Source organism: Meriones unguiculatus, chromosome X, assembly GCF_030254825.1.
Source record: "Meriones unguiculatus strain TT.TT164.6M chromosome X, Bangor_MerUng_6.1, whole genome shotgun sequence".
In the NCBI taxonomy this organism is placed as follows: Eukaryota; Metazoa; Chordata; class Mammalia; order Rodentia; family Muridae; genus Meriones; species Meriones unguiculatus.
Window position 1 is genome coordinate 120,009,656 of NC_083369.1, and position 23,617 is coordinate 120,033,272.

Here is a 23,617-nt window from a genome sequence, read left to right on the forward strand (position 1 = left end):
GAAGAGATCAAAAGACTGAATCCGTACAGTAAAAATATTAAAAATACATTAGTGCCAGTCATCGTAGTGCAGATTTGTAATTGTAGCACCTGAGAGTCTGTCCTGGGCTATGTAGACACTGTCTCATAAAATAAAAATACAGACCTTGTACAAGGCCCTGGGTTCAATATCCGGCTCAGGAAAAAGAAAAAATAACACAGTGATAATTTAAACATCAGGCTACTTGAGACTAGGGTACATATATTAGAATCACAGGGATAGGACCTTTTAATATATTTTGTTTGTTTTTCAAGACAGGGTTTCTCTGTGTAGCCCTAGCTGTCCTGGACCAGGCTGGCTTCAAACTCACTGAGATCTGCCTACCTCTACCTCCCAGAGTACTGGAATTATAGGCGTGTGCCACCACACCAAACCGGATGTTCTAATTAAGATGCAGAGGAGATAAATATTATACAAGAGTGAGTAAACAATGTAATTCCATCCCTAATACCCTGTGCAAATCTGGGAAAGTGTTTTGTTTTTTTTGTTTTGTTTTGTTTTTTGTTTGTTTGTTTGTTTGTTTTGGGCCTGCTTTCCTCACCTATGAGATGTTAACACAGTTTGATTTGCTGTACACTAGACGTTTGGACAACTTCACAAACTGAACTGCATTAAGGTTAGTATATAATGTTTCCCCTAGATTCTTTGCACTTTATCATTTTGTAATATGCAGTAGGGCAAAGAGAAAATGTTAGTCTCTCAGAAACAATCAATGAAAGGTGAGTGTTATGCTTCAGGATGTTTGTTGGCAATGTTAATGCTACTCTGCTGACCTAGTGCTAATTCTTCCCTTATCACTCCTGGTTGAAGTTGAGGAGGAAAATTTTATCTTAGCCAAGATAAGCTATGAATGGGAAAGGGGATATGAAAAGAAACAGTAAACTGTTCAAAGGCAATTAAACACTTCTTTAATATTGACAAAGAGATGACCTATTTGTGATTCACAGGGAAACGAGTACATCTTTAACTTACCAAGAGAAAGAAAGCCTCAAGATGCAAAGGATGAAAATGTCTTCTAAGCCTTTATTCCAAGCTAATAAAATTCCTACTCTGACTTGTGCTAATTAAATTCTCCTTAAAGTTAGAACAACAGCTTGTCACTTGTATGTGTGACTATTTTTTACTTCACAGTAAGATTTGTGAACGGTCTCCCTTTCCTCTTTTTGTTTGTTTGAGATAATATTATTCTGTAGTCTTCCTGCCTCAGTTTCCCCACTGGGATGGCCTTTGCCATCATACCTGGCTTAAAAGGTTTGAAAAGTACATCATTTATTATTTCTTCATTCATTTGTTTGAGATGGGTCTCATGTAGCCCATGCTGGTCTGGAATTGCCTGTGTAGCCGAGGCTGGCCTTAAATGCCTGATCTTTTTGCCTCAGACTCGGAAGTGCTGGGATGACTGGTAGGTATCATCCCCGTTATCTTTAATTCTTTTATCTTTCCAAACAGGAGGTGGGATGTGCTTCTCTCATGTTTTGGAATGCATACTGGAGATTGAATCTAGTCCCTACCACTGAGCTTTATCCTCAGTCCTCCTTTTACAGTTTTTTCCCTTCCCAACTTTTTGTTTGTGGTCATAGTCTTTTATTAGGTACTAGGGGCACCTGGGACTTCACACCTGGGAGGCAAGTATTTCTATAGCCCACTCTGCTTTCGTTTTGATACAGGGTCTCATTAAGTAGCCAGACAAATCTTGAACTTTATATGCTCCTGTTTTAACTTCCTGAGTAGCTGGAATTACAGGCCTGTGTCAGCAGCTCCAGCTTTATCTTAAATGTTCATGTTCAGCTACACAAAGAGATTTGTCTATTGTTTTGATAGGTATCTTGTATCCCAATGAGTGGATATACCATACTTTCATATATCCCCTATTAATGGATAGCTGGCTATTTCGACCTTTTTGCTATGAACAACTAGCTTAGATTGAGTACAGCAAGCTTCATATGAATCATTTCCTTTAATCCTTAACACTTCATATAAAAGCTTTGACATATGTAAGTTCACATATGGTGGTGGTGGAGGAGGAGGATATATGTTCCAGAAATATTCTAAAAGTAAAATCTGTGGCTCTGAGGTATGAGTATATCTTTCTTTCTTTTCCTTTTTTTTTTTTTTTTTTGAAGAATAGGGGAGAGGGGAAGAAGGAGGGAGGGTGGGACTGGGAGGAGAGGAGGGAGGGGAACATGAGTATTTCATTCTAGCAGCTTAGTAGTTGTTCCAATTTATATCTCCATCAGTAACATAAGAATGTTCCTGATTTCTCTCACCATGTGCCAGCAAGTTTTGTTTTAGCTTTTTTACTTTTTACTAACCTGATATTTTTTAAAAATGTATCATGGTCTGGCTTTAGTTTGTATTTCTCTTGTGAGGTTAAATAACCTTGGGTAAGCTAAGTTCCTTTCCTATAAAATAATTTGCTTTTTGTATGTGTGACAGGTTCCCATGTAGTCCAGGCTGGCAAACTGGTCTCAGAATTGCTTTATAAATAAGGCTGATTGTGAACTTCTGATCCTCTTGCCTCTACTCCCCAAGTGCTGGAATTGCAGGCCAGCCATATGTGCTTGTAAAAGTTTGTGTAGCTACATTTGTTAATATTTCTGATGTTTAGTTTTAACCCTGAGAGGGCTTTTTTTTTTTTTTTTTTCATTTTTCGATGGTTTCTTCTACTGCTTTGATGGCTTTTCCCCCCCCTTTAAACCTTCATTTCCTATACCATGGCCAAAGAGATTAAAACTGGCCAAGGTATAGGAAGTGAAAGTTAATTCAACTTTATTGTTTTCTAGATGGCTCCCCAGCTTAACCAATACTTACTGATTATGTCGTCTATAAATCAGAGCTGCTACCTTTTTATTTTTATATTAATTACAGTTTATTAAGTTTATATCCCAGTGGTAGCCCTCCCCCTCCTCCCCTTCCAATCCTACCCTCCCTCCTTCATTTCCTTCCTGCCCCTCTCCAAGACCACAAATAGGGGAGGACCTCCTCTCCTTCCATCTAACCTCAGCTTATCAAGTTTCATCAGAACTGGCTGCAATGACCTCCTCTGTGGCCCAAGGCCCCCATCCAGTGGAGGTGGACAAAGCTGCTGCTACCTTTTAATCATATACTCCTTCCCTCAGAACTGAGTTTTACAATGAGTCAGAGCATATTACTTAATGATGTCAAATCTGAATCATCCTAATAGACAAGTTTCCTACAAATGAAATTACAAAGCTTATTGGTTGTTTTTTTTTTTAAGATTTAGTTATTTATTATGCAGTGTTCTGTCTGCATGTACACCTGCATGCCAGAAGAGGGCACCAGATCGCATTAAAGATGGTTATGAGCCACCATGTGGTTGCTGGGAATTGAACTCAGGACCTTTGGATGAACTCAGGACCTTTGGAGGAGCAGCCAGTGTTCTTAACCTCTGAGCCATCTCTTGAGCCCCAAGCTTATTGTTTTCTATCAAAACATGTATAGCAAACTCCAAGAGTGCATTATCCAAATAGAAGTGTGTGTGACTTAGAGCAAAAGAAAGGAATTCGGAGCCCTGTGTGGTGGCTTATGCATGTAGTCTTACTACTTGGGAGGCTGGTGCAGGAAAATTGCTGTGTGATTGAAAATAAATTTATTAGAGGGCCTGTCAAGACAAAAAGAAGTGTGTGTATGTGGAGGGGAGGGTGGCAAAAAGGACAGAAGGGAATGAAAAATAAATCAGAGAAAATATGTTAGATTAGAATTATTTCAGTCAGTGCTTTTCAAAATATTCTCTCATTGAAATGTTTTTGTATAGTAGAAAGAATATTGGACCAGAAGGCAGGAAACCTGATGATATTATTTTTCTATTTGTTTATTTGTTTGTTTCAGCCTGGTCTATTAATAATTAAACACCACTACTGCCAATAATAATAGGAAACATCACTCAGTAGAGTAGAAGCAGCACTGTTATCTAAGAGCCTATTAATCATTCAGTTTATGTAATTAATAAAAGTCTTGGTAATCTCTTGTGAGTTATACAAACATTGGATGTCGTTGCTCATAAAAATGTCAACAGATCAGTCAACTTATTGAACACCAAGCTCAAGAACAAACCCCACACTGTCATGAGTCATGTACATGCTGTAAAGTAGTAGATAGTGGAAGCATTATCTGAGACAGCTTGGAGTAGCGCTCTTGGTCTGAATTCTGTCCTAATTCTGCTCTTTCTTTCTTTCTTTCTTTCTTTCTTTCTTTCTTTCTTTCTTTCTTTCTTTCTTCCTTTCTTTCTCTTTCTTTTTCTTCTTTCTTTCTTTTCTTTCTCTCTTTCCTTTCTTTTTTTTTTTTTTGACATGGTTTTAATTTATTTAGTCCTGCCTATCCTAGGACTTGCTGTATAGTCCAATAGTCCAGGCTAACCTCAAAGTCAGAGAACCACCTGCCTGTGCTGACATTAAAGGTGTGAGCCACCACGTCCCAGCTTAGAGTTGAATGTCTCGGGGGAAGGGCCTGTGCGTGACTTCCACCGACATTTTAACACATGATACTATTATATCCTATTTTGGTGAAAGTTAAGAAAGCCTCAGTAAGAATCAGAGGCCTGGCAGCCAATAAAACTAAGTAATGGGTTCACTGGTTACAGTCCCCTTTAAATGTATAAGAAAGTTAGCTCACGGTAATGCTTTTGAGCCTGTTTCAAAAGTATGTTCTACAAAATGAAAACTAGACATTTTCTGAGCGTGTTAGGTTTTTCACTTTGTTGGGTTGGTTGGTTTCAGAGAGAAGAGCTTCAGTATGATGCCCAGATAAGCTCCAAACTTACAAGCAGCTGTCTCCCCTCAGTCTTGCAAGTGTCACAAGTACGAATCACCATGCCTGGCTCAATTTAGAATTTGGGGGGAATGGTTTCTGGACATTGAGCCTTGAATTTTATTGTTAGTTTTTTGTTTGTTTTTCTTTTTTGGAAGGCATAGTCTTCTGTCACTCTAGGCTGGTCTCAAGTCTTCTATTTACCAAGGATGACTTTGAACTTTAATCTTCTTGCTTCTGCTTCTTAAATGTTGGGCTTATAGGCGTGTGTCTCCATAGTAGGTTTTATGCACAGCTGCAAATTGAAGCCAGTGTTTTGTGCATGCTAGGCACGTCCTCTACCAACAGAGCCTCAGACCATGTATTGTTATGTCACTTTTAGGAGGTTCACTAAATAAGAATATTGATTGCAATGAGATTAGGAAATAAAAAGAGAAATGTTACATTTAACAGACAGATTTCTGCCAGCTACCATTGTCTGGAAGACATTCAAGAACCCGAGGAGTCCAAAAATGCCTATATCTCTCAGGAAACCTCTGTAATTTGACATACAAGTGGAAGAATGGTGTCACATGTCCAAAAGAGTACTTAATGATTTTAAATTTTCAAAGAAAACTCCAAGGACCTCTTAGCAAGTATAATTCAGTCAGTTCCAAGACATCTTGCATGCCTTGGTTTCAGCAGGAAAAAAAAAAAAAAAAAGATTAGCAGAACCTTCTTCCCCATACGTCCACACAGCACTAAATAAATCATTAGTGACGTCAGTGTAAGTGATTCATCAGGTTTTTTACGAGAAAAAAAAAGGAAATTTTTAGTTTTTTTTTTTTCAAAAGAGACTATATTTTCGTGTGGGTGTATGTCCATGTGGAGGGGGGGTGGTGAAGAGGCCAGAAAAGGAAATGAGATCCTCTGGAGCTAGGGTTGCAGGTAGTGTGAGTCATCTGATGTGGCTTGGGCTTTGGAAACTAAACTTGGGTCCTCTAAAAGAGCAGGAAGTACTCTTTAACAACTGAGCCATTTCTCCAGAACCAGGTTCGGTTTTTGGCACTCACATAGACCACCCATAAATCCAGATCCAGGGGACCCTGACACACTTTTCTGACGTCTGCAGCCACCCTCATACATGTGATGTCTGTGTGTGCCCTTGGGCGTGCTCACGTGTGCACATACACACACAAACAGGTTCAATTCCCAGCACCCATGGCAGCTCACAACTGTAGCCCTGGCTGGCCTGGGACTCACAAGAGATCCACCTGCCTTCTGCCTTCTGAGTGCTGAATTGAAGTCATGTACCACCACACTGAGCATGCTTTAAATTCTTCTTATTTATTCTCTGTTTTTCTAACTGTCTCTCTCTCTCTCTCTCTCTGTGTATGTGTGTATGTGTTGCCGTGAGAGTGTGTAAGTCAGGACAGCCTGACTTGGTTCTCTCCACCCATCCTGTGGGACTTGTGAATGGAATGTGGGTTATCAGGCCTAGCCTGGCACCCAGCATCTTTACCCACTGAACCATCTTGCTGTTCCCTAAATATATGCTTTTGTAGAGTGACTATAGATTACTGAAGATCAGTATCATGCAGTTTCTTTTTCTCATTTCCAGATTGCCAAAATGTTTTGGAGTTTTTAACTGAATCTAAGAAAGTCCAAAATAGATTTGAGACTGTAAAGACAGAAGCTGCACAAGGGGGATTCAGTGCCAATGCATCAACAAAAAAGACAACCAGAGTTAGTGGAAGGAAATCTTCCAGTTTTTGTGTTTCCCACGGAGCTAATCTTTTACGCAGATGATCAGTCGACACATAAGCAAGTGTTGACGCTGTACAACCCCTATGAGTTTGCCTTAAAGTTCAAAGGTGAGTCTCCTAGCTTATGCGTTTTTAGCTAGAGCCTGAGGATTTGTTTGCATGTTTACCCTCATGGACGTTGTGACTTTTTCTTTCAGTTTTGTGCACGACTCCGAATAAGTATGTTGTTGTTGACGCCGCAGGCGCAGTAAAGCCGCAGTCCTGTATGGATATGTAAGTCACAGTCGCACCCTGGGAACACATTCTCAGTGTGTGGATGTGGATGTTTTCACTTGAAAGGGGTCCCATTCCCAAGGTATCCCTAAGCAGGTGTTTCTACTCCTTTTGGCCGAACGTTTATCAAAATTTAACAAGTATCTGAAATATTCTATACATAGGACAATCAAATACTTAAACAACTGAGCCAGCACTTTCTTTAATAATTCCTCATTGTTTTAGTCCAGGCAGTCACGCTTATGGTCAAGCTCTGGCTTATTCCTTTAAATTTCTCCTGCAATAACAGAGAATTTAGCTTTCTTGGAGACATCCTGCTATTATAGTGACATTTGTGAAATGAATAATACTACATTCTCGAACAATAACAGTATGAGATCATCTGAAATAATTTAGCTAATAAGCCTGGGATTGAATCTACACATAGGAAGCAAATGTGTGTAAAAGGTTATCTGAGTGCTTCCAGATCATTTCATTTTAGAGTGTCAGACAGCTGATGGTTTGTTCAAGCTGTTCGTGTTTAATTTGTACTTTAGAAATAGTGGTGACCAGATGAATCCACTGGTCAGCCCTTCAGTTAAGCTACCAAGTCAGCTGTATTTTTAAAGTCTTCTATGAGAAACAGAGCTCAGTTCTCCTCAGGGTGATTTCATCACTGCAAAGCCTTAGACCAAAGGTTTTCAGCCTATGGGTTGCAACCCCTTTGGCACCCGCTCTACCTTAAAATATTTAAATTACGATGTATAACAGTAGCAAATAAAAATTATGAAGTAGCAACAAAAATAATTTATGGTTGGGGGTCACCACAACATGAGAAACTGTATTCAAGGCTCACAGCGTTAGGAAGGTTGAGAAAGACTGCCATAGAGGATATGATTTTAAGAACAGGTTTTTGCGCATTTCTTTGGGTTGTCATTCAGTATACAATAAGCAAAGAGTATTCCAAAGAAATGCAGTCTTAATAAATATAAATGCATTACCCTTGACCTAATTACTTTGCATTCTCTAGGAAGAACCAGGCATAATAAAGGGAAGATTTCTTACTTCAATAACAAATAGGAATGTATTATATGTTTGTAAGGAAGAAACTATTTTATGTGTTCCAGTTGAGGAAAGAAATCTTTAACAGATGTACAGAAAAAAAAAATCACTGCTAAAGGCAATTTTCTTTATCATTCTTTAACTCAAGACTTGGATTCTGTGCTGAGGCCATAACTCAGTAATAGACTGTATGCTTGTCTAGCATGCTGTAGGCCTCAATCACAGACACGTAGAAGATTGTTATTCTGTATTTCAGACTGTGTAGCTTTAATCTGCCCTTTCATAATTGCTCATTTTCTTCTTTAGGGTATATGATGATTTTTTTTTCTCAGTGTCATTAGCAAATTTTGGGTATCTGGTTATAGCAAGATTATTTTTGCCATCTTGAAACATTTTGATGCTTTTTGTTTGATAAGCCCCAGAAACCTAAACAGGTTTTGTTGTTGTTGTTGTTATTATTATTATTATTATTTTGCTGTTTTCAGTGTGATTCGTCATAGAGATGTTCGATCCTGTCACTATGGTGTAATAGACAAATTCCGCCTTCAAGTTTCCGAGCAAAGCCAGAGGAAGGCTTTAGGAAGGAAAGACGTTATTGCTACTCTTCTCCCATCTGCAAAAGAACAACAAAAGGAAGAAGAGGAGAAAAGAATAAAGGAACATTTAACCGAAAGTGTATTTTTTGAGCAGTCATGTCAACCAGGTAGTCTTGTTTTTAAAGCCCCTTAAAGCTTTATACATTTTCAAGTTTAATCATGGAGCTACAGTGAAATACTCTCAAGATAAGCACATTAAATCTAGTCAGCAAAGTGGAGCTTAGAGCACCAGGTCTCTGAAATAGAGCAAGAGACTGGCCTTTGGCCTTCAAGAAAGAAAGGAGTACCCATTATATTATGTAGGAGGAGCAGACAATTGCCATACTAGGCTTTGAAATGCGTGAGATGCTGTATATCATATATATATATATATATATTTAAAGAATGCAGGTACCATACTTTAATACCAGTACAAATTTAGCAATTATGTACTATTGTTTCCATGACTTTTGTATATCGTTTCGCATTTAATTAGTTTGAAGGAGGAGAGAGACTCATTTTGGCAGTAGGCCAAGCTTACTGTGCTGTTCATATTATTTTGAAAAAAAATCTCATTAAAGTTGAAGTTAATTAAACTAAGTAGATTATAATATCCCCTGTGGGCTATTAATTGAATCCCTCTCCATTCCTCATTTCCTTCCAGCTTAGATACTCAGAATTGTTACGATATATACTTTTGATAATGATACTCTCCTCGTATCCAACTTCCAGACACCATTCCCCCTTCCTCCCTACTTCTAATTATTGTCCTCCAATCCTATTAGAAGTGTAGAGGGATAAATTTTTTCCATAGGAAAACAAAGGGCTTTTCAGAGCGTGATTCATGAGTGTGATACCAGCTGTCTGTGAAACTGAAATGTGCAACTTAGGAGTGGTGGCGCACGCCAGTTATCCCAGCATGCTGGAGGCTGAAGCAGGAGGACTGCCATGAGTGCTACACAGTGAGACTCTTATCAAAATGGAAAAAAAAAGGGCTGGGAAAGGGGTTTAGCAATAGAACGTGAACGTAGCTTGAGCAAGGTCCTAGGTTCCATCCCCAATACAAAGAAGAAAACGTTTTGTAAAGATAGTGCATGTTTGTAAAATTAAATTAAACTGAAAAGTAAATTAAAACAAAGACGAAAAGGAAAGAAATTGAAGCTCATATTTGCGATATTTTACAAATGTTCTTATCATATCAACTCATATATCCGTATCAGTGTGCTCATCTTCAAATGTTTATTTTAAGAAGCCAGGAAGTGCTGTCTCTTTGATGTGGCCCTGAAATTTTTCCAGTCTGCACAGGGAGTGCCTATACTCTCTGTTTAATATCAGGACTGAGGACTAGGTGCTAGCTTCCTAGCAGTAATTATTTACTGACAGGTCCGTCTTTGATCTTTGTCAACCAGGCAGTCTTGTTTTTAAAGCCCCTTAAAGCTTTATACATTTTCAAGTTTAATCATGGAGCAACGGTGAACTACTCTCAAGATAAGCACATTAAATCTAGTTTGGCTGGTGGGGTGCCCCTCTCAGGCTTTGAGAGGTGGTGGATTGGGCATTTAGAGGGATTCTTGGGTACATTGTGTTGGAGGCCAGCTTGGCTTAAATGAGAACCTGTTTCAAAATTCAAAGGAAAAAATAAAAACAAAAAAAAAAGGAAAATTTCTGAAATGACATCTTGTCAGATCAATATGTTGAAGGTGATTTACTTAATGAAATAAAATATTCCCATTTCAACAGGCTTCCAAAACATGAAAAGCCATTGAATATATTTTTCTTGACATTTAATGAATAGTTAAAAATAAAATCATTGGAGTTCATTTTTTTCATTTAACATACTGATATGTTTTTCAATTTATTACTCTTTTACATGTAGTGATGTTTTGCCTGCATGTGTGTCTGTATACCACATGTATGCCTGGTGCCTATGGAGGCTAGAAGAGGACATCAGATCCTCTGGGACTGGTGTTATAGATAATTGTGAGCTGCCACATGGGTGCTGGGAACTGAAACCCTGTCCTCTGAAAGAGCAGCTAGCAGTGCTCTTAACTGATGAGACACCTCTCTATCCCCTAACTTTGTTCTTTTTTTTTTTTCTTCATTGGAAGTCATGTGAAAATCATCTTAAAAGGCTAAATACAACATATATACAGAGACAGAGACACACAGAGAAATACAGAGAAAGACACAAAGACAGAGAGACTGATTAAGGAGATGGTTCAGTGGGTTAAGCACTTGCCATACAAGTGTCAGGACCTAAGTTTGAATCCTCCAAGCCCATGTAGCCAGGTATAGTGATTTATGTCCAGCAATCTTAGTGTTCCTATAGTGAGCTGAGAGACAGAGAGAAAGGTGTTCATAAAGGCATGCAGGCTAATCAGCCTGGAGTATACAGTGGTCTCAAACAAGATGAAAGGCAAAGATTGAGACCTGGGGTTGTCCTCTGACTTCCACGCACACTAGGTCCCTGCACTCACACAAATGTGTGCATGTACACACATACACCAAAGCTAAGTAATTCTAATAGCTGTGTGTGTGTGTGTGTGTGTGTGTGTGTGTGTGTGTGTGTATTTATGTCTGTGTCTGGATGGCTGGATGTTTGAAACAGGGTCTCTGTAGTTCAACCCTGCCTCTGCCTCCCAAGACTAGGGGTTACAGGTATGAGCTACTGTACCTAGATTCGTATTTTAATTACCTAATTGATTACTTATGTTTATTTACTTTTGTTTTTGAGACAAGGCCTCACAACATAGCTCTAGTTGTCTTGGAATTAACTCACTATGCAGACAGGGCTGGCCTCACAGTTGTTAATCATCCTCCTCTGCCTCCTGGGTGCTGATCTACATGCATTTTTGTCAGCGCTCTCAGCCTTAGTTTTAGAATAATCATTAGTGTCTAAAGTATGGAGAGATATCTGATTGTAATATTGTTACAGGCAGATGAATTGTAGAGACATTGGCAAGATACATGATGGTCTCTGTTTGTGTCAGGGTGTTCATTGAGGACAGATACTTTTAAATCTTGGCCACCATTATATGCACAGAATAGTTACATTGAAAATATGTGATTGGGCTAGTTGGTGGGGAGGTACCCCACTCTAGCTCATCATGTGCCAGTAAATGGAATAAAAATAACATTTTGTGGGGTTATAGGGATCAAATCCATGACATTTTACTCAACTAAAATGTTAAATAAATTGAGATTGTTTTCCTGCTTTAAAAAATTCCTGAGACGTTTTTAAATGTCATTATTTTCTTCATGCTACTAATATAAAGATTTCAACATAAGCATATTACTATAAGTAAAACCGTGCAGCATGACTCACTGTTAGCTGGCAAGTGGTTGATGGGTACATCATGAAACGTTTGGATTTTAAATTTTATTGAGAGCTACATGTAGGAGTGCACGCCTATAATCCTAGCCCAGGAGGACGTTGAGTTTAAGATAAGCCTTGACTACATAGGGCTACACTGTGCTAAAAACGTAAAGTAAGCAAAATAAGAAATTGTTTAAGTTTAATGTATAAGAACATAGAGCAGGCCAGGCATGGAGACATGTGCTTGTGCTTATGTCTTGGAAGGCATGCTTAGCAGAAGTACTACAAGCCCACAGCTAGCCTAAGCTCCAGAGAGTTACATGCCACCTAGGGAAAACAAAGCAATGCCCTATCATTTTTATTTATTTATTTTTTTAAATACATTTTTTTAACTGGAAGGGGGTTGATCTCATGTGCTGAGATGTGTGTGGAGGTCAGGGGACAACTTGTGGCAATAGCCTTTGCTCCTTCCACCATGGAAGTCCCAGGGATGCAACCGAGGTGATCAGGCGTGGCAGCAGGGACCTGTTCTACTCACCCAGCCGTCTTGCTGACAGTCATCCTCTGTTATACAGGGAACTCAAGCCGCATGAGAACCTGCCCCCACCAAGCAGCCCAAACCACACAGCAATAACAAACTTAAAAAGAAAAAATAACCACCTATGCTTTCATACACCTAACAAGTTGCCTAATAGAAGTATTGCCTGCATATAAAAATAGTTTTAATCTTTTCATGTAACAGAAATAAACTGTAAAATTAAGATAAATACGTAAAATATACTTTCATAAAATACTAGCCTGGGCTATTAAAGACATTTTTATAAGACTGAATATTGGTAGATTTGTCTTAATTACCGATATCAATAATAAACTGCAGAGGCTTTGTCACACCCTTTTTTGTCTGAGCCTTCTGGCTTTAGAAAATTATGTTCTTTATTATCGTATGTAATAATAAAAAGAAAACCTGAAAATGACACAAAAGACCACCAGTTGGGAATTGATTAGATTATGACTACTAATGGGATGGGACATCTGTCATGCAGACATTTACAAGGATCTGTTAGGATGAAGTTTGTATACTGAGTGGGAAAAGCTTCAAATAGTGGGCTGGAGAGATGGCTTAGTGGTTGAGTGCTTCCTGCTCTTACAGAGAATCCCAGTCGGATGCCCAGCCCCCGCATGGTGGCTCACAACTGTCTACAGCTCCAGTTTCAGGGGATCCGACACCCTCTCCTGGCCTCCATGGGCACCAGATACACATGTGGTGCACAGACGTACATACAAACAAAACATTCAAATACATAAAATAACAATGACAATCTTTTACAAAGGTTAAAAGTACTTTAGTAAATGGGAGCAGCAGTTGTATGACATTCTATTTACGGGAAATTTACATGCATTTTTATCTCTGCATGTGTAAGATGTGGAGGGAGTTCTGGGTGCATGCCAGTGTATATGTGACACAGCATGTGTAGAGGTCAGTCTAAGTTTCACTCTACCTTGTTCAAGGCTGTATATCTTGGTCGCGGCTGTGTTCATCAGGTCTCCCCTTCCCACCTTGCTGTTGGAATTACAGATAAATTTTCTATGTTCAGCTCGGTGTAAGGTTCTGGGGATTCCTAGTCTAAGTTCTCGTACTTGATACAGCAAGCACTTTTTCCATGGAGCCGTCTTTCCAGCCCCTATTTTACATGTTTATGTGGACATTTATGAAATCTGAAAATTGTCAATAGTGCTCTCTGTAGGAAGAGATGAGAGAGGACATTTGTTTTCTTCTAGTCTGTGTTATTTTATTTCTTTGAGACAGAGTTTGACTCTGTAAACCCAAGTTACTCCTGATTTTCCCTCTCCTTTATCTCCCCAGTACAATTACAGCTGTGTAGCACTACCTTCAAACTCACTACGTAGCCTGGCCTTGAACTAGAAGCAATCTTTCTGCCTGTTTCCCAATTGCTTGGATTACAAGTGTGTGCCACCAACACCTAGCTCTTTGGAATTATCTTTATTTTAATTTGCAGTGAATGGTGTACTTGTCATATTTTCCTTAAAATCAGTCTTGCAACAAATATAAATACAAAGTTATTTTTCCTTTAAACTAAAACAAGATGGATTTTAACATTATTTATGCTCTTGTTTCATCCCAAGCAGTCATTACTAGGAAATTCAACTTTGTTTTACTTATTTGGCTTTGGTGAAGTTCAATTAAATTTCACAACAGCTAAGGTATTAATAATTTAGAAAAGTTCCACTTAATAATGGAATGAACAGCATTATTTCATTAATAAAACACAAATTGTGTTGCTCTTGGCTATTCCTTTTAATGAAAGGAAGATTAGTGGGGAAAGGTGCATGGTAGAAAAACACTGCTACTGAGTGATTAGCCAAGGTTCTCTAAGTAACAGAGCTCTCTCTCTCTCTGTGTAATCTGTTATATATTATAGTGTATTTATATTTATATATAATATGATAGGTTATATATGAATTAATTAGGGTGGCTTGCTGTGGTCTGAATAGTCCAACAATCGCTAGTGTAAAGGTCAAGGATCCAGTAGTTTTTCATTCTATGAAGCAGGATGAGTCAGCTATTGCAGTCTAGTGCTGGAGTCCCAGGGATGTTCTAGAGACTTGCCAGTTTACGGTCCAATTTGGAGTTTTGAACAAGTAGATTTTGATGGCAGCAAAGGAGTGGGTCAGGATACATGAGCTTGCTAATGAGAGTGAGGACAAGCAGACAGAAAGTACAAGCCTCCTTCTTCCACGTCCTTTTCTGTGGGCTGTCACTAAAAGTATAGCCCAGATGTAGGGTGGGTCTTCTGACCTCAATGGTCTAGAATTTAAGGTGGGGCTCCCACCTCAAATAATGCACCAAAGAAAATTAACCACAGTGTGCCTAGCTGCTTGGGTTTTGGTTATTTCCAGGTGTAGTCAAGTTGACAACCAAGATTAGCCATTCTACTGGATTTCTTTAAAAGATGGAGATAGACCTTAGATACATACCCAGCACTGTGACACAAAAGGCTTGACAACACATTGTTTCGTGTGTATTTGGTATTGGTGAGTTTTCATGGGTGCTGGAGCCAAATTCAGGTCCTCATGCTTGTGCAGCATGCACATTCCCCAGTGAGCCATCTCTAGCATTATATTTATTTTGAGACAGGGCCTCACTAAATTGTCTAAGCTGGCTTCATAATTTCAATCCTCCTGCCCCAACTTCTGAAGTAGATGGGATCACAGTCTTGTGCCACCATTTCCTCTGGAATAGATGGGATTATACATGTGAACTACCGTGTTTTGTCATTTTTTTTAAATAGTCATGACGATACTGAGTCTGCTGCCTATCACAGGCTGGCCTTGAACTTGTGATCCTCTGACCTCAGCCTTCTGAGTTCTGGGTTTGATAGGCTTATACCACTACATCAACTTTTCAACTAATTTTTGTGTGTATGAAATAGAATTGGTTTGGTTGTTGTTGTTTGAGATAGGGCCTTACTAGGCAGTCTTGACTGTCCTGAAACTTGCTATGTAGACCACTCTGGCCTCAAACTCACAGAGATCTACCTGCCTCTCTCTACCTCCCATGTGCTAGAATTAAAAGTGAGTGCCACCATGGACACCACTGATACAGTGTTGTTAAATATAGGTCCTATGTGATAGAGTGTGTCTTTAGACATACAAATCTCAGATGACTGAGACTTGTGTGAACTGAATTGCAACCGCATTACACTCTTCTCCCAGGTCCTAGAAGCCACAGTTCTCTCTGGTTCAATGAATTTGACCATTTTAAATCCCCAGTATGTCCCAATTGTCCCATTATAAACTGAGCATGTTATCTGTGGAGAAAGCATTGGATGCACAGCCCACTTCAGGGTGTTGGTGTTTTCCTTTTGTGATCACTGTGCCAACTGGCTCCCTGCTGAAGCCCACTATCCCAACTATCATACCATGCCAGGAAGCCTGAAAACAATCAAAAGTCACAATGTGGGATGTAGTTTGAGTAAGGCCTGTTGTGAATACCTGCAGTGCGATTCACACCAGCGGAAAGTTGAGCCATTTTCAGTCAGGACTTGCTGACATAACCAGGTAATCCTCTGGTATACAGGGAGAAGATGTTGAATGTTCATTCATTTCTAGCACACTCTGTTAGAACTATCTGTAGGCTTTCTGCTTTGTGTTTGTACTAGTGCAGTAGCTGTGCATGCGATTGAAAACCATGCTGGGTGTGGTGGTACATACCTGTAATCCCAACACTGGGGAGGCAGAGGCAGGTGGATTTCTGTGTATTTGAGGCCAGCCTGGTCTACATAGAGAGATCCAGGACAGCCAGGGATACACAGAGAGACCAAACAGAGAAAGGAAATCATACAGGTATTTATGATACACACCAGAAAGACTATTTACTACTGTAGATTACAGCCACAGGGTTGGGGATTTGGTAGTCACTGTTCTTTCACTACTGCCCATTGCCATTTGAGCAAGCCAGTGGATAAGGAGGGAGGGTTAAATTACAGATTTCCATAGACAAGCAAAATGTAAGCCTCCACGGGATTAGAGCGATGGTGAAGACATAGCCAAAACACCCATGCAAAACACTGGTGTCTGGTGGCTACCACTTGTGAAAGAATTTTCGTCTTACACATTGGTTTTAGAAGCAAGCTCAGGGATTTTCACATTTTTTTTTCCAAACAGAAAACAGAGCGGTCTCTTCAGGACCTAGTTTGCTAACTGTCTTCCTGGGAGTGGTATGTATTGCTGCCCTCATGCTGCCTACCTTGGGGGATATGGAATCGCTGGTGCCTCTCTACCTCCACTTAAGTGTGAATCAAAAATTAGTGGCTGCTTATATCTTAGGTAAGGGCTTTAAAGATGCTTTGGGACTTATGTGTAGGGATTGACTAGTTTCCAATGGTATGAAATATGTATAAAATACAGTTGTGCCTAGAAGTGTAATCCGGAAGTGGGGGGAGGAGGATTAGAAGTTTGAACTTATCTGGCTACAGAGTGAGTCTGAAAACAGTTTGCACTATGGGAAATACTGATACTGTCTTGCAACAAAAAAAAAAAAAAAGAAAAAAGAAAAAAAAAGGCTTTTACTGATGTTTTCTTCCACCTCTACTCTCTACTTTGATGCCAATTCTTTCTTGTTTTTGTGTTCATGTGTTCAGTGTTCCCTGAAGTGCTCTTCTGTTCTGCTTTTTTTTTTTTTTTTGCCAAGCTTTCATGTAGCCCAGGATTTCCTTGAACTCTGTATAGTAGAGAATTACCTTGACCTCCTGACCTTACTTTACTTACCTCCTCAGTACTGGTATACCAACCATATACCACCACAGTAGGCTTTCTTTTCTTACTTGTATTTGTTTGTATATATAATGTATGTATGGCTTATTTTTTTAAATTTATTCTGTCACTCTAGTCCCTGCTATTCTGGAGCTTACTATATATCCCAGTCTATACTCAAACTCACAGGGGTCCTCCTGTTTCTGCCTCCCAGATATTGGAATTCCAGGCATGTACTATCATGCTTGGCTGTTTTTTAATTTCTAAATTGCCCGTTTCTATTCTTTCCTTGAGCTTCCACACTCCCTGTCTCTTCCCCTTTGACCTTACCCCTCACCTCAAGCCACCCATCACACCGTCATGATGCTGATTTCCCTTCTGTTTCAGTTTCATGTTGTCTCCCTACTTAGATACCCATTTGTTCCCCAAACCCCATGGGATAAAGTGTAACTCCCTAGCGCGGCATTTACAACAGTGCTGTCTTACAGACCTCACTGAGCTGATTTCTAGCTGGTCTGCTTTGTAAATCCTTGATGAGAGCCCGCTGAATTACTCATTGATTCTAGAAAGTCTCATCTGGAATTCTGGGCCTCCTTCTAGAGTCTTGATCATGCCATGCCCTTTCTTGAAATGTCTGCTTTTGCTCAGCATCTTTCCTTTCTGTCTACTGAGATTTACCTCAGCTTCAGTCCTAAGCAATCATCTTCCATCACAGTGCTCTTTTTTTTTTTATTACTCCCAACCTTCATTAAAACTGAGCATACAAGCCAGTGTGGTGTCACACACCTTTAATCCCAGCACTTGGGAGGCAGAATCAGGTGGATCTCTGTGAGTTTGAGGCCAGCCTGGTCTGCATTGTGAGTTCCCGAACAGCCAGGGCTATATAAAGAGATCTTGTCTCAAAACAAACAAACAACAAACAAACAAAAAAAGGGGATGGAGCATGTTCTTATATTATTGAACATACGTGGAATGTTTTATATGTGGAATCTTTCAAGGAAAGTAGGAACACTATACTGCTCAGTTTTTGTGGCCTTAGGGCCCTGATAAAAAGAGGCTGTTGAAGTCTCTTAGGTTTCACAGACACTTTTAAATGACATGCCTGCTGTTATTACAGCTGATGTGACTGGATAAAGTAGGTATGTTTGATGGTGAAATTAACTATGACCAGACATAAGTGATTTCATTAAATCTATCCAGAGACTGCCTATGGTTAAAAATTAGATTTCTTCTGTATAATATCAACTAAATTCAAATTGACTTTGAGTTCTTGGTAGAGTGCCTGCCTGTGGCACTATATTTTATTTGCTTGCTGAGCTCCAAGCAATTGTTTATTGAATGGCAGATTTTATAAAGTGCATTTCTCTAACTGTCCTCCATTTTTTTTTTCCTTTCAGGTCTTATCACAATGGCTATACTTAGAACATGAGCAAGGATTAAATCTGACTTCTGAAGTAAATTTATCTTAAATATGAATGTGGACTGCCTTTTATCTCTATTTCACTCCATTAACACATCACAAATTATTGAATGATTTCAAATATCTGCAAATATATAATATATTTTCAATTGGTCTATAATTTTATTTGAAGGACTTTAGCACTTTATGTTACAGGCAACAAAGATACTTCTGAGTGATACCTAGATAGTGAAGACATTCTTTTAAAATCTATACCTATTGTGCAAATGACTTTAATTAAATGTTATTTTTCATCTTTTTTTCTAACTCACTTGGATAAGGTCCTTCAAAGTTTAAGACCTACATGAGCAACTGACCAGCTTGAAATTGAAATGACATTGATTGCCTACACCCAAGTATCAACACTGATATGTAAATCATAGATTTCCTTCTCTCATGCAAGGAGTTGTTGCAGTGTGTCTAAAGTCAGTGTGTGAGGGGGTTGAGATAACATAAGGTCCTTACTGAGGGATCATGCTTACCCTATACCCTTCACAGAGGACAAGATATATATATATACATATATATATACATATATATATATATGTATATATCTATATACCAGGTAGTGGTTCCTACACCAGGCCCCTCACAGAAGTAGACTGGCTTCTCTGTTTGGCCTGAGAGCTCTAAAGGAAAGTAGGTGTTTTGTTGTTGTTTTTTTTTTTTTTAATTAATTGGTTCGTCCTGGCTTTACCTCCTGTTAATCCTTAATGTCATTAAGGGAATAATCACTTGTTGGTTTTCTCCCAAGTCCCTGGCTTGCCTGCGTGTGATTTGCCCTGATTAGGAATGTCAGAGGACTGTTTTTGAGGACATTATTTTTTTTTTCACCTTCAAACTCTAAGCCAAGTAGAGAAAGCTCTAGATACCTGTGTCTATTTTGTATCAGTCACTGGGATAATTTTTAAGTTTTTATTTATTAAAACAAATTTACCAAAAAGGCCCCCTAAGCACAACTACTTCCATTTCTTGATAGTGTTTTCTGGTGTTTAACATCTGTGTGTTTTAACAGTTGTGTTATCACAGCAACTGATCTTTTACATCTTAGGATTTTTATCTGAAAGCACAATGCATCGAGTCTCTTGAAAATCTATTTCTCTTTCAGCTCTTTTTATGGAATAAACTTTACGCACTGCTAATGTAGCATTCTCAAGGACTATATGTAAACACAAATGTATGCCTGAAGTTGAATTTTTTTTTTTTTTGCAGGAAACAGTACTCTGCTTCTAGAAGCTTTTTGTCTAGTATTTCATAGGAAATCATTGTTTAACCATTTGTGGAGCATAAATCATTCAGTGGATCATGTCTGTACATTGTATAATGACTGAAAAGCACATAAATGTAATCGACTTTGAACTCATAAAAAAAAGAAAACATGTTTTTGAGGCTCTCTGTTCATTTCTTGAGGGGTGTGTGTGTGTGTGTGTGTGTGTGTATGTACCTCTGAGGAACATCAAAGTATTATCTGTCCTTTTTCTTCAAATTGGCTTATATTCCTGAGTTAAATATAGAAAATAGTAACTGTGAAAATAGCTGGTGTTGTAGGTCAGTGGTAGAGTTTAAAATGTTTAAGGCCCTGGGTTTAATTACCAGTACCATACAAAAAGAAAAAAAAAACTGAAATAAATGAGTTAGAATTATCTTGAGTTTGTTGACATTCCAAGACAGTTGATTTTCTTTTAAAAGAATTTTATGTGTTTCAGTGTTATATGTATCAGCTGAATGTACACATACATACATATATATATGTATATATACATACATATATATATATATATATATATATATATATGTATACACACACACACATACATGTGTGCTTGATACTCAGATAGTCCTAAAAGTACCATATTCCCCTGGAATTGGAGTTACAGATGGTTGTGAGCTGCTATGTGGGTGCTGGGAATTGAACCTGTGTCCTCTGAAAGAGCAGCCATTTTATTTTTATTTTTAGTATGTGTGTGTGTGTGTGTGTAAGAGAGAGAGAAGCAGACAGACAAAAGACAGAAATGCATGAGTATGGGTACACTTAGAAGAGAAGGTTGGGTCCTCTAGAGCTGGAGTTATAGGGAGTTGCGAGCCACTCAATACAAATGCTGGAAGCTGAACTCTGTTCCCTTAGAAGAGCAGCAGTATTCTTAACCCCTGAGCCATCTTTCCAGCCCCTTATGCTTCTTTGTTTTATTTGCTTGTTTTTAAGACATGCCCTCAACTCTACCACATACTGTCCTCAAACAGCAATCTTCCTGCCTCAGTCTCCTAAATTCTGGGATTAGGTGTGAACTACTATACCCAGCTATGTATTTCTTTGTTCATTTTTACTTCACTTGTTTTTTCCTCCCTCTCTTCCTCTTTGCCCCCTTTTCAGATGGAGCCCCCTTGTACAGTTCAGGCTGGCCTTGAAAGGCTATGTAGCTGAAGATGACCTAAACTGATTGCCCTGCCTCCTACCTCCCAAGTGCCGGGATTATAAACCTGTATTCCAAATCTGGGCATGGTGGCACACTCCTTTAATCCCAGGACTCAGGGGGTAGAGGCAGGCAGATTTCTGTGAGTTCAAGGCCAGCCTGGTCTACAAAGAGACTTCCAGGACAGCAAAGGCTACACAGAGAAACCCTCTCTCAGAAATAAATAAAAATAAAATAAAAAATAAACCCATACTCCTACACCTGGTTTAATTCTTTTTTTAATATATATATATTAAGATGTATTTACTTACTATGTGTTCTAGCTACATGTATGCTTGCACACCAGAAGAGGGCACCAAATCTCATTATAAATGTTTATGAGCCACTATGTGGTTGCTGGAACTTGAACTCAGGAAGCAAACATTGCTCTTAACCTGTGAGTCATCTCTCCAGCCCCTGGTTTGATTCATTTTTAACCTTTTATATAATTTAGGAGTCATGTTTCAAAACTTAAAACTTGGCTAGGCATAATACTGTGTGTGTATAACCCTAGCAATTGCAAGTCTGAGCCCAGAATATCAGAAGTTCCGGGATAGCCTGAGCTACATGAGACTCTGGGTTCAGAATGAACAAGGAAACACATCAGACACCATTACAAGGTATACAGGGAAAATAGCACACCTTGCTGCCCTCGTCCATAATCCTCCCCGAATGATTCCTTTCAGTAGTTTGAATGTACTTCAGAGGCTAGCGAGATGGCTCAGGGGTTAAGACCACCACTGTTTTCCCCAACGTGGCAGCTCACAACCTGTAGATCTAGTTCAAAGGAATCCAGTGTCCTCTCTTGGGCTCTGTGTATACCATATTCATGTGGTGCACAGACAGACAGACCTGCAGACAAAACAAAACAAAACAAAAATTCCTACACAAAAAGTTAAAAAGTACTTTACAAATAAAAATACACTTTTAGTGTTCTTTTGCATAACATTAGGAATTGTGAGTGTTCAGAGGACTGAGAGTTTGAGATAGTCCTGTTTGGGGAAATATGCTTACTATCCAGAGAAGAGAAGGGCCAGGCTGAGCACCACAAGGTTAACGTAATGCGTTACAAGTGATGCATGGGGTATTCCAGTTAACTGAAAAAGTCCTCACTGGGAGTGACTTAAAAGAGGTGAATATCGGCTAGGAAAGGGCCCAACTAGATAAGGGGCCATATGTATTACCGAGTTCAATGAAGAAGCAAAGCTGTCACTGGGAAAACAAGTGTGATTCACCCTGAGAGGAGCTACCAAACCGGAAACTTGCAACGAGAGACAGGGCAAGGGTTGTGATTACCTGACGACGCATAATCCTGCCGTCCGAGTCCACTTCCAAAGGGGCTGTGCAGGGCCAGCATACAAACTTTGGGATTGCTAGGGGAATTCTGGGAACAAGTTCCAGATATTTTTGTTTAAGGGAGCCATTAAGTAAGTGGAAAGACTGTAGCAGCTTCTGGGGGAGAGAGCGATAGATAGTTGTTCATCCGGAAGTGATAAACAACACGCCAGAGCAGAACATTGGCCTCCTGGATTATGTCCTAAACGGAGTACTGAAGTAGACTCCGCTACGGGGCATGAAGCTGAGACCTTTTCCAGTTACTACATCAAAGGCGAGTTAAGTCAGTCACAAGGAGAGAAAGATGGAATGTGCCACAACGCTAGTCTAAGAGGCTTTATAGGACCAAGATAACTAAGTCTGGCTGTTTCTCTCATTTTGTTCACTTAGTTTTTGTATGATTTGCTGATTGTTGGGTTAGTCAAAAGATTTTTCAACACATTAAATAGACACCTACCCTGAGTTATGACAGCTTCAGTGCCTAATAAAAGTTGCCCACCGGAAGGGAAGCAGCTGTGGGGAATGTCCAGCTCACTAAATGCATTTTCTAATTAGCTGGGTAATTGCTTTGTGAGTCACTGATTTAATGAACACATGAGGTGGCTGTGATTCCAGGTGTGATCAAGATAGACAGTAGACAGGCTTGTTTCAATAAAGTGAGAATAAATGATTTCTTGGGGTGGGCGGATTTTAGTTTATCAAGATAGAGAAAAACAATATAATTCTGTCTTGAATAAACACAGCGTAAATTGTGCCAATGTTGAGGAAACTATGCTAAATCTTGACATGAAACATAAATGGCAAAATTGATGCAGTAAATACAAACACAGAGACTCACATAGACACACACACATTCACACACACACACACACACACACACACACACAAATGAAACCCCACAATAAATTACTTTCAATTTTAAGTCTTGGGAGTGAAAGTTAGAAATGAATTTATTTAGATATTGAAACAAGAGCTGGGTTTTTGTTTTGTTTTTTACTTTTTCAAGATAGGTTTCTATATGAAGCCTTGGCTGTCCTGAACTCTCTTTGTAAACCAGGCTGGCCTTGACAAGACAGCTATCTGCCTGTTTCTGCTTCCCTGAGTGCTGGAATTACAGGTATGCGCCATTGCCCCCAGCTGCAAAAGCTGTTTTTTGAAAGAATGTATTTTTTTAAGCCAGGCACAGCAACACACCCCTGTAAACAACCAGTATTTCATGGGTGGAAGCTAGAAGATCGAGAGTTTAAGAGTTCACAGACAGCTTTGGCTATAGAGTCAATTAAAGGCCCACTATGTTTCAAAAATTCAATCCAAACAACAAAACACTTGTTTTGAAAAAATTT

At 39.2% G+C, this 23,617-nt stretch overlaps 1 protein-coding gene across 4 annotated transcripts in view; it reads left to right on the plus strand.

Moving 5' to 3' along the window:
- Mospd1 (motile sperm domain containing 1) overlaps positions 1-19,872 on the plus strand; it is a 30,314-nt gene extending 10,442 nt beyond the window's left edge. The window contains exons 2-7 of one of the 4 annotated variants that reach the window (XM_060375650.1): positions 294-458; positions 6,407-6,659; positions 6,749-6,824; positions 8,351-8,568; positions 16,443-16,495; positions 18,428-19,872. In XM_060375650.1, coding sequence (XP_060231633.1) covers positions 6,506-6,659; positions 6,749-6,824; positions 8,351-8,568; positions 16,443-16,495; positions 18,428-18,499 — 573 coding nt within the window. In that variant the 5' untranslated portion in view covers positions 294-458; positions 6,407-6,505 and the 3' untranslated portion in view covers positions 18,500-19,872. Of the gene's footprint in view, positions 1-293; positions 459-6,406; positions 6,660-6,748; positions 6,825-8,350; positions 8,569-16,442; positions 16,605-18,427 lie in introns of all 4 variants that reach the window. The other 3 variants (XM_060375648.1, XM_060375649.1, XM_021661926.2) reach the window with 3 other exon arrangements.
- The last annotated feature ends 3,745 nt before the right edge of the window (positions 19,873-23,617 follow it).